General features: G+C 37.8%; 2 protein-coding genes across 5 annotated transcripts in view; one reads left to right on the plus strand and one right to left on the minus strand.

The window, feature by feature from the left end:
- zc3h12b (zinc finger CCCH-type containing 12B) overlaps positions 1–5,010 on the minus strand; it is a 21,504-nt gene extending 16,494 nt beyond the window's left edge. The window contains exon 1 of one of the 3 annotated variants that reach the window (XM_067439207.1): positions 4,602–5,010. In XM_067439207.1, the coding sequence (XP_067295308.1) occupies positions 4,602–4,793 (192 nt within the window). In that variant the 5' untranslated portion in view covers positions 4,794–5,010. The remainder of the gene's footprint in view (positions 1–4,601) is intronic. The other 2 variants (XM_067439209.1, XM_067439211.1) reach the window with 2 other exon arrangements.
- Positions 5,011–5,102: 92 nt separating this feature from the next.
- zc4h2 (zinc finger, C4H2 domain containing) lies at positions 5,103–12,321 on the plus strand. Of its 2 annotated transcripts, none has more exons than XM_067439217.1 (5): positions 5,103–5,280; positions 7,047–7,218; positions 8,373–8,545; positions 8,762–8,924; positions 11,023–12,321. In XM_067439217.1, the coding sequence occupies exons 1-5, from the start codon at positions 5,237–5,239 to the stop codon at positions 11,134–11,136; spliced, it is 666 nt and encodes a 221-aa protein (XP_067295318.1). In that variant the 5' UTR covers positions 5,103–5,236; the 3' UTR covers positions 11,137–12,321. The 2 variants fall into 2 exon arrangements, with proteins under 2 accessions (XP_067295318.1, XP_067295317.1); XM_067439216.1 differs by lacking the exon at positions 5,103–5,280 and adding an exon at positions 6,234–6,428.

Below are 12,321 nucleotides of genomic sequence, written 5' to 3' on the forward strand. Positions count from 1 at the left end.
ACATTTATCTCTGCAAATCTCCCTGATAGAACAGAATTGAACTATTTAAGTTTAAGTCAGAATATAAACTAGGCAACAGGTGGTTAGCACAATTACATTAACCCAAAACTAACTTAATAAAAATGCCACAGCCCATACAGTTTTTTCTTTTTAATTATTAGAATATATATACATTAAGAGAATAAATTATGCAAGTACTTTTACTTTTAATACTTAAAGTACGTTTTAAATCAGCCAATTTTTACTTAAGTAGAGTTTTCATTGTAGTACTTCTACTTTTACTAAAGTAAATATGTCTCTGGATACTTGGAGTACTTCCTCCACCACTGGAAACAAGCTTCCACACAAATGAGCTTTTAATTAGTCTTTTAAATGTTTTGTCTTGTAAAATCTAACACACGTCACACACATCTTGGCTCTGAACTTCTTCTGTTTATATACAGCTTACTATTTTATCTTTATTTAAGTCAGCCAAATTACAGAGGTGAGCATATTCATAAAAGACATCACAATGACGTGTGTGCCCTTGTGTCATAAACCGCTCCAAATGATGTGCTGTGAGTCATGGAAAATATCTATATATTTATGATAGGCTGCTGGAGGGCGGGGGGGTATTTAAGTATTGTAAACAATTTCAATATAACAAAAAGAGAAGCAACGTCGGGTGTGGCTATGGTTGAACTTCCTTGAGGGGAAATGATACTGTGGCAATAAACTTCTGCTCAGTTTTTTGTTTTAAATCACATTGAATCCGGGCCCATTTCCTTTTCCTTCAGCAGATTCATGCACATCTGCCATAATTCTCTGCCGTTTCCAAAAACTTCTTTAACTAAAGCTTAAACTAGTGAATATTAAAGAAGTAAATACAGATAATACTAGCCTGTTCTATCAAGGTTGATGTGTGTCTGTGTAAAGTGAGTGAGAACATGTGAATCTGTGTGTGCATGTGTGTGCATCTCTGTTTGTTTTTGTGTGGGGTGAGAAGGATGTCTGTATGTGTAGGTTGAGAGTATGTGCGTGTGCATGTGTGTGTAGAGAGAAAACCGATAGCACCATCCAGCTACGAGAGGCTCCTCTGCGCTCATGACACCGGTTGCCTAGCAACGCAGCCCTGTCATCAGCTAACTGCTTTTTAGCAGTCACGACTAACACAACGCAGTGTTCTCTGGGAAAGCCTGGAACACACACACACATAAACACACAGTGCACATATTACATTTACACAGCTCAAAGAAACCATACACTCCATGTGCAAAGCCGAAACACAAGTATAAAGCAGCACACATGCATGCTTCACTAATAAACACCTACGCGCAGAACTGGAGCTCTGCTCGCACATGCGAGAGAGAGAGAGAGAGAGAGAGAGAGAGAGAGAGAGAGAGAGAGAGAGAGAGAGAGAAAGAAAGAGAAAGAAAGAAAGAGAAAGAAAGAGAAAGAAAGAGACAGAGAGAGAGAGAGAGAGAGAGAGAGTTTGTTTGTTTGCATTCAAGACGAATAATATCACTTTAAACTGACAGCGTATACAATCTTACCCCCCCCCCCTCTCTCTCTTTCTCTCTCTCTCTCTCTGCAGATGTGCCGTACTGAAGAATTTCCTCCCCAGCGTGACATAGCTGCTGTTCTGAGTCGTGACGCTGACTCCAGCAGCATGTTCCCCTGGGCACTGAACCGCATCGTCTGCACTCGCAAGCCACGGGCCCCAGCTGAGGATCACAGCTTCAACTGCGGTTCTGAGATCAGCTGCGTCACACAGTCAGCAACAGTGCTCCACCACAGCAGACTGAGAAGCTGTTCTGATATCAGTGAGATAGCCTGCTGCAAACCTGAAATATTTTTAATAATCACTATAGCTAGAACAGACAGTTGCATATTAAAGTGTTATAGCTGGACAGGACAGCAGAGTAGATGTAAGTTTTTGTTAACATCTTCATACATTCCACTGCTTTGAATCTTAAAGCAAATATTTTGAGATTTTCTTTGATACCATAGGTTTATTGTCAATAAGATATTAGAATAATATTTAACATAATATATATTTTTATTTACATCTTCATGATAATATATAAAAAATAAAAATGTATATATACTAAGTTATAATAATAAAACAATTATTAAATATTAATTGTTATTATTTATCATGAAGATGTTAAAATACATTCATATAATAAAAAATAAAATATTTTAAATATAAATTATTATTATTATTATTATTAGTAGTAGTAGTAGTAGTAGTACTGCTCCTATTAATTATTACTAATTATTATAATTAATTATTTTTAACATCTGTTAATGATAATAATACTCTCAATACTAATTACTAACTACTAATTAACAATACTACTATTATTAATTATTATTATTATAATTATTGTTGTTGTTGTTATTATTCATCATAAAGATGTTAAAAGGTATCTAATACAAGTTTAATATTAAAATATATTTTTTAATTTAAATATAATAAAATAAAAATAAAAAATACAAATTGTACTATATAAATCTATTGTGTTAAAAACATCATATGTTTTGTATGCACCATTAAATTATGCAGATCAGCTGCATCATGCAGTCCACCACAGCACACTGAGAAACTGTTCTGAGATCAGTGAACAACCCAAAGAAAACCTGAAATAATTCTGGTATAGATATAAGTAGCCAAAAGCGGCGTACAAATGAACAAAACTGAAGAGCTGAACTAAAAAACTATTTGAAATAGCTGACGTAAACCAGAAAAAAGACTCACAGCAAGTTTTAAATAAAAAGGGGGAGAGAAAAAAATGCACACTCCCCTGTTCATTAGGATGTGTCTGACGTAAATTTACACTTTTTCTGTAAATTACCCGGCTAGCTTTAAGAACTGATCGGGAAAGCTGCTGAGTGGGTGGGAGAGGTCTGTGTGCACGGTGCACATGAAAACGCAAGGAAGAAAGGAGGAGAAAGCTGAAATATCCCTCTGTGGGTGAAAAGGTGGAAGCCCGCTCCTCAGTAAGAAAGAGCCAGAGAATCAGCCTTTTTCAAAGGTAAAACTTAATATAAAGCATAAAAGAGCCGGCGAAATAATACAGAAAGGCTGTTCTTTGTCACACCAAACACTTCACTGACTGCAGATATAAACTGCAGCACAGTAAGCCAGAATGGCCATCTCATGGACAAATAAGTGGCCCATCATGTGGGGGCAGCTTTTAGGGAGCCGCACACGAGTGGACCACCGAATATCTTTTCTTTTCTTTTTTGTAAACACACAGGTCATATCTCATGTCCTAGAAATCACACAATACTCTGCAACTCAAACAGCCGGCAGCAAAACACCACAAGAGTATTCAGCAGACACACCACAAACAAGCAGAACAACAGAAAGCATCCTCTTCATAAAAGTCTCCCTCCTTCTCCTTTTCTTCCCTCGCTCTTCCCCTTTCATTTCTGCCTTGTTTTCGTTCTCTTTTCCCTTCTCTTCTCCTCACCTCCTCCACAACACAGGCGTACAATCAGCAAAGCCACCATGCACTCGAGCACACACAGGTTTATGCTGGTTTGTCTCATAGCAACAAGTGGAGTCTCTATGCTGGAGCTCATGGCTAGATGAAGCTCATTTAAGGCCCACGGCGCAGCTCCGAGCTCAGGCACTCAGTCTAAAGACAGTGGGTGGCAGCATCATATGGTGCAGTTTTTACAAAATAGTCAGCAAGAGGTGAAAGCATGCACTCACACAAAGGTGCACAGACAGAAGAGAAGGCCTTGTCTTAACTAAAGCTGCATTCTTTACTTTTTAATGCGTTAGGTGAATGCAAAACGCAAACACAGGCAAATGGAGCAGCAATAGGCCGAAGGCTGATGCTCTATGCACATATATGCACAATGACAAAAGTGTGTGTGTGTGTGTGTGTGTGTGTGTGTTGACCCTATAACTGCATTAACTGTTTGGAACAAGTAGGGAGACATAATTTATCATGGCCAACATCCTGCAAGTGTAATGCCTCCTGCTTACAGTTGGATATGGAGTAGGAAAAAAGTTTATTATTGAAGAATACCTGTCTATAAATAGCAAAATACACTATTTTAAAGATGCACGAGTTTACAGGTTTGACTATATTTGCAAGAGCCAAATGTTTGAAAATAGCCTATAATAACAAATGTGAAAGATCTACTTGTGGACTTTTGAGGCGCCCACACTATTTAAGCAGCTCGTGAGTATACATTATGTTTTGTTTCAGCTCTAATAATGTCAACAGTTTTGTATTTGCATCAGGTTTAAAGAGAAAATATATCAGTATAAAAAAGTATTCCGCCTATGACAGTTTCTTTGTTTTTAGGCTATAGCTTCAAAAGTGTATGTTTGCGCGCCGTCTGTCAAACTGAACTCAGTAAATCTCTGTAAAACGTGAGTCGTGAGCATCAGTTCTGGCCGTGATTTAAAGATAATTTCGCCCTACCTGAAACATTTACAGTTGGTATATTTTACTTAATCACGTAAGCAGCAAGCAAAGTTCATAATTTGCCCACGAAAATAAAAGCAAACCCGAAAATGTACTGAAATAAGGAGCTTGAATACAGGTCGTGCTCGCTCAGCTCTCCTGCGACATGCTCTCTCACACACATACACTCACTTTAGCTTTAGTGCAGTCTTCTTCCTTGCCGTCCTCGATGTTTACGATGATACTGGAGCCGGCGTTGGGGATGTTGCAGCTGGACTCGGCGGTGCTGTAGCTCACTCTGACACGGAAAACCCGCTGGATGTGCGGGATGCAGCGCTGGAGCGCAGGGCCTGCACCGGCGGGCGCGGCGAGCTCCAAAACCATTTATCAGACGGATAAATAAGCGATCACGACGTGCTCCGGAACACTGGCACGCATTCGCCCTGCGTCCTGCTTCATGGGTGGAGCAGCAGGGAAAATAAAGAAAGTCATGGGAGGATGCAAGTTTGTCTACGGCCGAGCATAACGGCAAACGTACGGGACGCGCTACATAAGCATCTATCATCCATCTCCATCCCTCCTTCTCCTCTCGCCCTCCCTTCCTCACTTCCCTCCCTCCCTACAGCGGCCCCGACTGCACCCACCGCCTGCGCTTCGGTAACACGTCGGACGCCCCCTGTCGCTGCGCTCGGACGGGCAGAACCGCAGAAAGTGCGTGTTATTGCTGCCTCCGTCTTGAAGCACGCGGTTTGAAGCACGTGGGTGGACGGGACTCCGGTAATGCAGCAACCGAGGGTTAAAAATATATCGGACACGTTGAGCGCTGAATGCGCTCCGATATGACCGTCAGACTCCCAACTTTACTGTTCAGGTTGATACAATATTTATCTTGTTCTAAAATCCGTTATAATGAAGTCAGCCTATTAACAGTGATGGGCATGTAGCGCGCCACGAATGCTTAAACTGTTTAACAACAATTCTTGGTACCATATGTGCTAACATCGATATTGTTTTTTTTTTGTTTTTTTTAATGTCGCTTTTCAGGAGTAATGGTCAGTTTAGCAATGCATTTCCCTGGTAATAATTGAGCTCTCAAGCCGCCTGTCTTGCATGTTCTGATGTCTGTTTTGAATCAGAAGAACTCCGATGCACGATTCGCGAATGAATGATTCGTTTGAGTCGATTCCTTTTTTATTAATTGCTCGAGCACGGTTCGCGATTCGTCTTCTGTACGGTTCAGTCGCGAACTGAATCATTTGGTTCCTCGAAATCGAAGACATTTACTGGATTAAATAAGTGGATATTTGCTTACAAGAAACCAACCGTTTGCCAATGATGAATAATGTCTTACTAAAAACAGACTTTGAGCTTGTGTAGATAAGGCGACCGTCTTGGTTACACCAAACAAAAGTATCACACAAAAAAACCTGCGTTAGCACTGTTTTTGCACATGTATCATTATATGAAATACCGTAGAATACAGTACATGAATGGATAAATATGGTATTGTATGTATATGTGAATATATGAATGTTGCATATACAGCAATATAAATGTTTGTATTAGTTTGTTTTTGTTGGTTTGTTTTCTAATATTTAGATCATGCAGTTTACAGTTTATTTCATACTTTTAAAAATATAAAGTGGCTTAAATGTAAGAAATACATGTGCTTCTACCTTCCGTCTCTAAGTAGCTGGTATCTTAGTTGGCTACATTTTTGAATAGCTTAACCAACATTTCATATAAGAACATGAACACTCTGAATATCATAACGTTTGCGTATGGGTTTTATTTAACACTCTCTCTTTAAACTCCGCCGAGGATTATGGGAAATGTAGTCAGCGCCGTGTTGCTGTTGTCCACAGCTGGTTAGCATTTCTATTGTCTTTCTTATGAGAGGGATATCCGCTACAATCGTTGTCTCTTTTCTTATTCTCACGAACGTCTTAAGATTTCATAGTCCACCATGTCGGATGAGCAAGAGATAATGTGCAAGCTAGAAAACATCAAAGAAATAAGGTAAGAAAAGCTGAGATTGATCCTAAAGCAGAATGGCTAGCCTGTTTTCAACATCTGGCCAATTCCGCCTGGATCACGAAAAACGGTGTATTTCTACTTAATCACTGCATTTAACAAGCAATGCATGAGTTTGCATGTAAAGTCTACCTAAAAAATAATTTAAGAAATTCCTCCTTTGACAGGCTCTTTGTGTTGGTCATGTTGCTAAACCAGACCGCTTAAACCATAAAAAACACGCAGCTTTGCACTAAAAACATCTCGCACTAATTTTGCATTAACTAAGTCTCTGGTCACATCGTTGTTTTAGCCTAGTTTGTGTGAAAGCTTCCTGTTGTGGTTTGACACGAAACTGCAGAGCAAACGGTTCATTTCCTGCACGGTTCTTCATCATTTATAAAGCCCTCAGACATACACTTGACTGTCTGGTTAAGTATTGATGTGCCGTTGTGCACACGTGGGTTCTAAAACGTTTTGTGATCGAGTCTCTGAAACCACATAATAGATATCTATGCCTTACTCATTTGAAACCACATGCACCAGATCAGAAGTATTTGCATTGCGTTGTCATATGCTGTCAAGCACTGGCTATATGTTTAGTGTGTTTCTGTGGTTTTGCAGAAATAAGACAATTCAGATGGAGAAGATCAAGTCTAGACTGAGGAGCGAGTTTGAAGCTTTGGAGTCAGAAGAGAAGCACCTGAGAGAGTACAAACAGGAAATGGATCTACTGCTGCAGGAGAAAATGGCTCACGTAGAGGAGCTGCGTCTCATACATGCTGATATTAATGTGGTAAATAAGAAAACAAAATGTTACACATTACATATAAGATAACAGATTTGTTGGTTTCCATTGCACTATTTTTGTTTGTAGAGCACTCAATAGAGTTAATATATCCAGTGCATCTCCTCTCCTACTATGACTTAAAGGGATAGTTTATCCAAAAATGGAAATTCTGTAATCATTTACTCACCCTCAAGTTGTTCCAAACCTGTATGAATTTCATTCTTCTAATGAACACAAAAGAAGATATTTTGAAGAATGTTAGTAACCAAACAGTTGATGGGGCCCATTGACTTCCATAGTATATATCTTTTTTTTTTTTTTATTATTCTATGGAAGTCAGTGGTGCCCATCAACCGTTTTGTTACCTATGTTCTTCTAAATATCTTCTTTTGTCTTCAGCAGAAGAAACAAGTTCATACAGGTTTGAAACATGAGGGTGAGTAAATTATGACAACATTTTCATTTTTGGGTGAACCATTCCTTTAATGCAACTACACAAAGGGGCACAAAATAATAATATATTGCAATATACAATACTGTTCAAAATTTTGGGTCAGCACTTTTAAAAAAGAAAATAAATTAAGCATCGATGCATTTAATTGATCAAAAGTGACAGTAAAGACATGCATTACATACTGTTACATAAGAGTTCTGTTTCAATAAATGCTGTTATTTTGAACACACCATTAATCAAAGAATCTTGACATATAATGCATCATTGTTTCCAAAAAAATATTAACCAGTTTTCAACTTTGATGATAATAATAAGAGGTTACTCAAGTACCAAATCAGGATATTAGAATGATTTTCATGGGATAGTGAAGACTGACATGATGCCTGTTAAAAGTTCAGCTTTGCCATCAAAGGAACTATTACATTTAAAAATATATTGAAATAGAAAGTTATTTATTAAATAGTTATTAAATAGTTATTTATTTATTTATTGTGATCAAATATGGAGCCTTGGTGAGCTTAAAAGACTTCTTTCAAAAACCCCAAACTTTAGAATTTTAGTGTGTAGCCTATATTGTACTCTACAAGCTAAATGTTTCTGCAATATCCAGAATCTGACCCAGTAACTTCTGTGTGACCAGATCAGACGCCCAGCTATTAGTTTACCAGCTTTGTGATATATGGAGTGGTTGTATTTCTTCTCCCAGATGGAAAACACTATCAAACAGTCTGAAAGTGACTTGAACAAACTGCTGGAGTCCACCAGACGTCTCCATGATGAATACAAGCCCCTGAAAGAACACGTGGACGCCCTGAGGATGACCCTCGGCTTACAGAGACTCCCTGACCTCAGCCAGGAAGAGGAAAAGCTCTCATTGGAGTTAGTAATACTGTTTCTTTGTGTGCGCGTATCTGTGTGTGTGTGTGTTTGACTGGGGGAACTCCTCGAAATGAGTCACTGTGTAGGAGTGTGTGTTTGCAACAGAGTAATTCTTAAAGCTGAGTCAGAGAAATTGTGAGACGGAGAGTGTGTGTGGTGTGTAAAGGAAGGCTAAAATGCTTACAGTTTGTTGGTGTACTCTTCCTCTTCTTTCAGTTACTTTGAAAAGCAAAAGGCTGAGTGGCAGACAGAACCCCAGGAACCTCCTATCCCAGAATCCCTTGCAGCAGCGGCGGCTGCAGCCCAGCAGCTTCAAGCTGCACGGAAGCAGGACGCCAGGCAGACAGCGACATTCCGCCAGCAGCCTCCTCCTATGAAGGTAATTTTTACATTAGTGCATTTCTATCTGTGTATACACACTTAATCACATGTGGAAAATATGTTTGGCTTATTTGACAGAGTCTACACATTACTAGCAAAACATAAATATATATTACTTTCGTTGTTAGCTTGTGTTCTGAATTGACTGTTATGAGGTAGATGATCCAGGTACTGCAAAATAAAACACATCTTTCTATTGCATTGGTCTTGTTGTTCCACTGTATTCTGATTCACGAAAGAATTCCTAAAATCCCAGGGCCCAATATTTTAAAAAGAATCTGATCGGATTTGATCAAATCTTAAAAATGGGTTGTTCAAAAGAAGTGGGAAAAAAGGATCCAGGAATCGGATTAGATCACAAAATCTAATTCTTATTTTGATCTAATCAAATTGTCAGTTTGTGTTCTTTTTTTAGTAAGAACTGGATAATTTGATCCAAAGGGTGAATTTCAGGAAGAAAAAAAAAACATAAAAAAATGTGTGTGTGTGTATATATATATATTAAAACACATTTTTTATGTTTTTTTTTCCTTTTAGTACAATAAAGTAATTTTAGTAATTAAGTCTTTTAGTATAATAAAGTAAAAAAGCGAGAGATTTTGACACGATTAAATACCCCCCCCCCAGCCCCCCAATCAGCTGTCAATATGAAACAAAAATAATATATTTAATTTTAAGTTGCTTTTATAATTATAGGCACAAGCATCAGATGAACCATTCAAAATGAAGTAACTATACGTAGTATCTAAATAGTTTCTGTTTTTATTGTGGGTAACATGAGGGGCTGTGGAAATTCTAAAGGGACATGGTGATGGGAGGAATAATATGAGATGGAAGAAAAAATGAATGCTTTAGCATTCTTCCAAAAATCTTTGCATTTACTTTCAAAACTTGAGTTCTTGGCGAATGATTGCAAAGTTTCTTGAGGATGCAAAAGCATTTAATTTTTTTTTTTAAAGTTTTATTGTTTTAAAGGAAGTTGCAAATGTTTTGTTTATGTTGTATTCTTTCTCTTCAGATAAAACACATAAAGTGACCCTACATTGCTCTACCTGTTGTTTTTTACATCGATAGCAGGCTACATAGTAAATGTAGCCTCATTTTGGAGCTTTGATCATCTGAAAAAGTATCTGTAGCAGTGTTATCCAATCCTATTTTGCTTTAAAAAACTGGCACAAAATAAGAGTGATTACCTAATCCTGAATAGTAAAACATGGGATTTTCAAATCAAGATAAATCTGATCCTGCTTAATCTTTTGAAACAACTGGGCTCTGGGGCCCGTTCTTCGTACCTCGTTTAATACATCCGAGATGATTTGACAGATCCCAGATCTTTTAATCGTGATAACGGATCTCTGGCTAATTTGGTTCTTCAAATGAATTTGCGGATTGGATTAAAATATCTAGATTAAATGATCTGAGATCACTGCTCGTGCCTGTGTTCCCTGAAGAGGGCAGATGCATCGATACTTGAAACCAAAAAAGGTTCAAATTTAAAATAGAAGTCTTTAATAACATTATAAATGCCTTTACTGCAGTGTGTAAAATTTACGAGGATCTACTAACAGAAATGCAGTATAATATACATGACTATGTATTCCGTACATAATGAAATGTTATGTTTTTTTTTATTACCTTAGAATGAGCTATAAATAGAATAGCTCATTCTAAATAGAAAATTTCTATTTACATACACCGCGGTCCCCTTACACTGAAGGTGCCATTTTTCGTCATGTTTCTACAGTAGCCCAAACCGGACAAACTTCTCTACAGGACAAACTTCTCTACAGCTCTTTGTTATGACATCTTTGTCCTGTATTGGCCACCGTAGCTTCTCAATGTGCCAAGTAGAAGGTGGTTGCAATTTGCAAACCTCACCGCTAGATGTCGCTACACATTTACACAGTGCACCTTTAATTGAATATATCCGTTCTGAATAAAATTGGTTTCTTAAAAAAACAAATCTTACTGACCCCAAACTTTTAAATGGTAGTGTGCCTGCTTATTGTTGAATCAGATTAGAAACTGCTAAACTGAACACAGTATGTATGGATTCGGAGTAATAATACTGATTTAATTTTGTTGTCCGTTTCTAGGCTTGTCTGTCCTGCCACCAGCAAATCCATCGGAATGCACCAATCTGTCCTCTCTGCAAAGCCAAAAGTCGCTCTCGCAACCCTAAAAAACCTAAGAGAAAACCAGACGAGTGACACACATGGCTCCAAACAACCCATGAGAAAACCTGACTAACACACACAACCCTAACAGAAAACATTTTACACATAAACACACTCACTCACGCTCTCATGCATGCACATTCCCAAACACGTACACACTGACACCACAAAGCCACACACTGTGCATTATTACACACACTCCATTGTCCGCTGAAGCAATGGACCATCTGCAGTCTGATAACTTGATAACCCTCATAGTGATCCTGTATTTCATCTGTCTTCCTGCTTCAGTGTACTTGAGGTCTCAGTTTTTCATTTCATTTTTATATAAGTGAAACCTTGATATTGTGTTTGTACCGTGTCTGCATTTAGTTTGTAGTGGAAATGGATGCTGGTTTAGTGTACTATTCTGTGGGGTTTAATTCTAATGCATTAGTTCTCTAAAGTGGCTTTAGTCAGTAGAGCTGTTTGTACGGTATTCATTTAAGACTTAAACTGATCTTTAATCATTTTAATTAATTAATTAATTAATTCATATTGGTATGATTTCATATGTGTTTTAATGTTTTTCTTGCTAAGTACAAATAGTTTTTCTTGTATTATGTAACCATGGACTGTCTCAGACCATGTCAGTGTTCCAGAATGTCTTTGGGCCGTTCACACAGGATGTAGATGGAGAGCACAGAAGTTAATATAATGAGTTTTTAACAATTAACCATTTAACCATTTAAACTCCTCGTTGGTAATGAGTGCATAAGCACCTTACTGCTGTTTGGCTACAAGTGTGTTTTCGTGCTTGGTCCGATCCACTCTCAACAGTGTTTCTCACAAATTGCTTGCTGTACAATTTAAAGCGTCTTTAAAAAGTGGTACTAATGGCATTAGATGCTAAAAAAAAATGAGACATTGAAACAAATACTCTGGTTAAAAAGACCAACAATTAAATATTAACGCAGACTGAACGCAAGAACGTGTCCTGTGTGAACAGGCCATTAGAAGTAGAATAATTACGGAACACAAGTTGAATGAGAGTTCTAAAGCTTGACTTCTTGTAGAACCATCGTTCAATTTGAGCAAATAAGCTGATACTTTGTGTTTTGGAATTTGACTGAAGGGGCATTAGGAGTTGTTAGATTCTTCAGTATTGAATCATTGTGTTTGTCTCATCTTTTCCTGAAAATATTTTTTTTATTAATTAAAATGTGTGAAACTAATAAA

Source organism: Pseudorasbora parva, chromosome 3 (genome assembly GCF_024679245.1).
Source record: "Pseudorasbora parva isolate DD20220531a chromosome 3, ASM2467924v1, whole genome shotgun sequence".
In the NCBI taxonomy this organism is placed as follows: Eukaryota; Metazoa; Chordata; class Actinopteri; order Cypriniformes; family Gobionidae; genus Pseudorasbora; species Pseudorasbora parva.

What these genes read in the sequence shown, in the direction of transcription:
- zc4h2 (XM_067439216.1), top strand. Translation starts at nt 6,376, where the DNA reads ATGTCGGATGAGCAAGAGATAATGTGCAAGCTAGAAAACATCAAAGAA. An exon ending in GAGGAAAAGCTCTCATTGGA is followed by an intron (nt 8,546 to 8,761) that starts GTTAGTAATACT and finishes CTCTTCTTTCAG; the next exon opens with TTACTTTGAAAAGCAAAAGG. An exon ending in AGCAGCCTCCTCCTATGAAG is followed by an intron (nt 8,925 to 11,022) that starts GTAATTTTTACA and finishes GTCCGTTTCTAG; the next exon opens with GCTTGTCTGTCCTGCCACCA.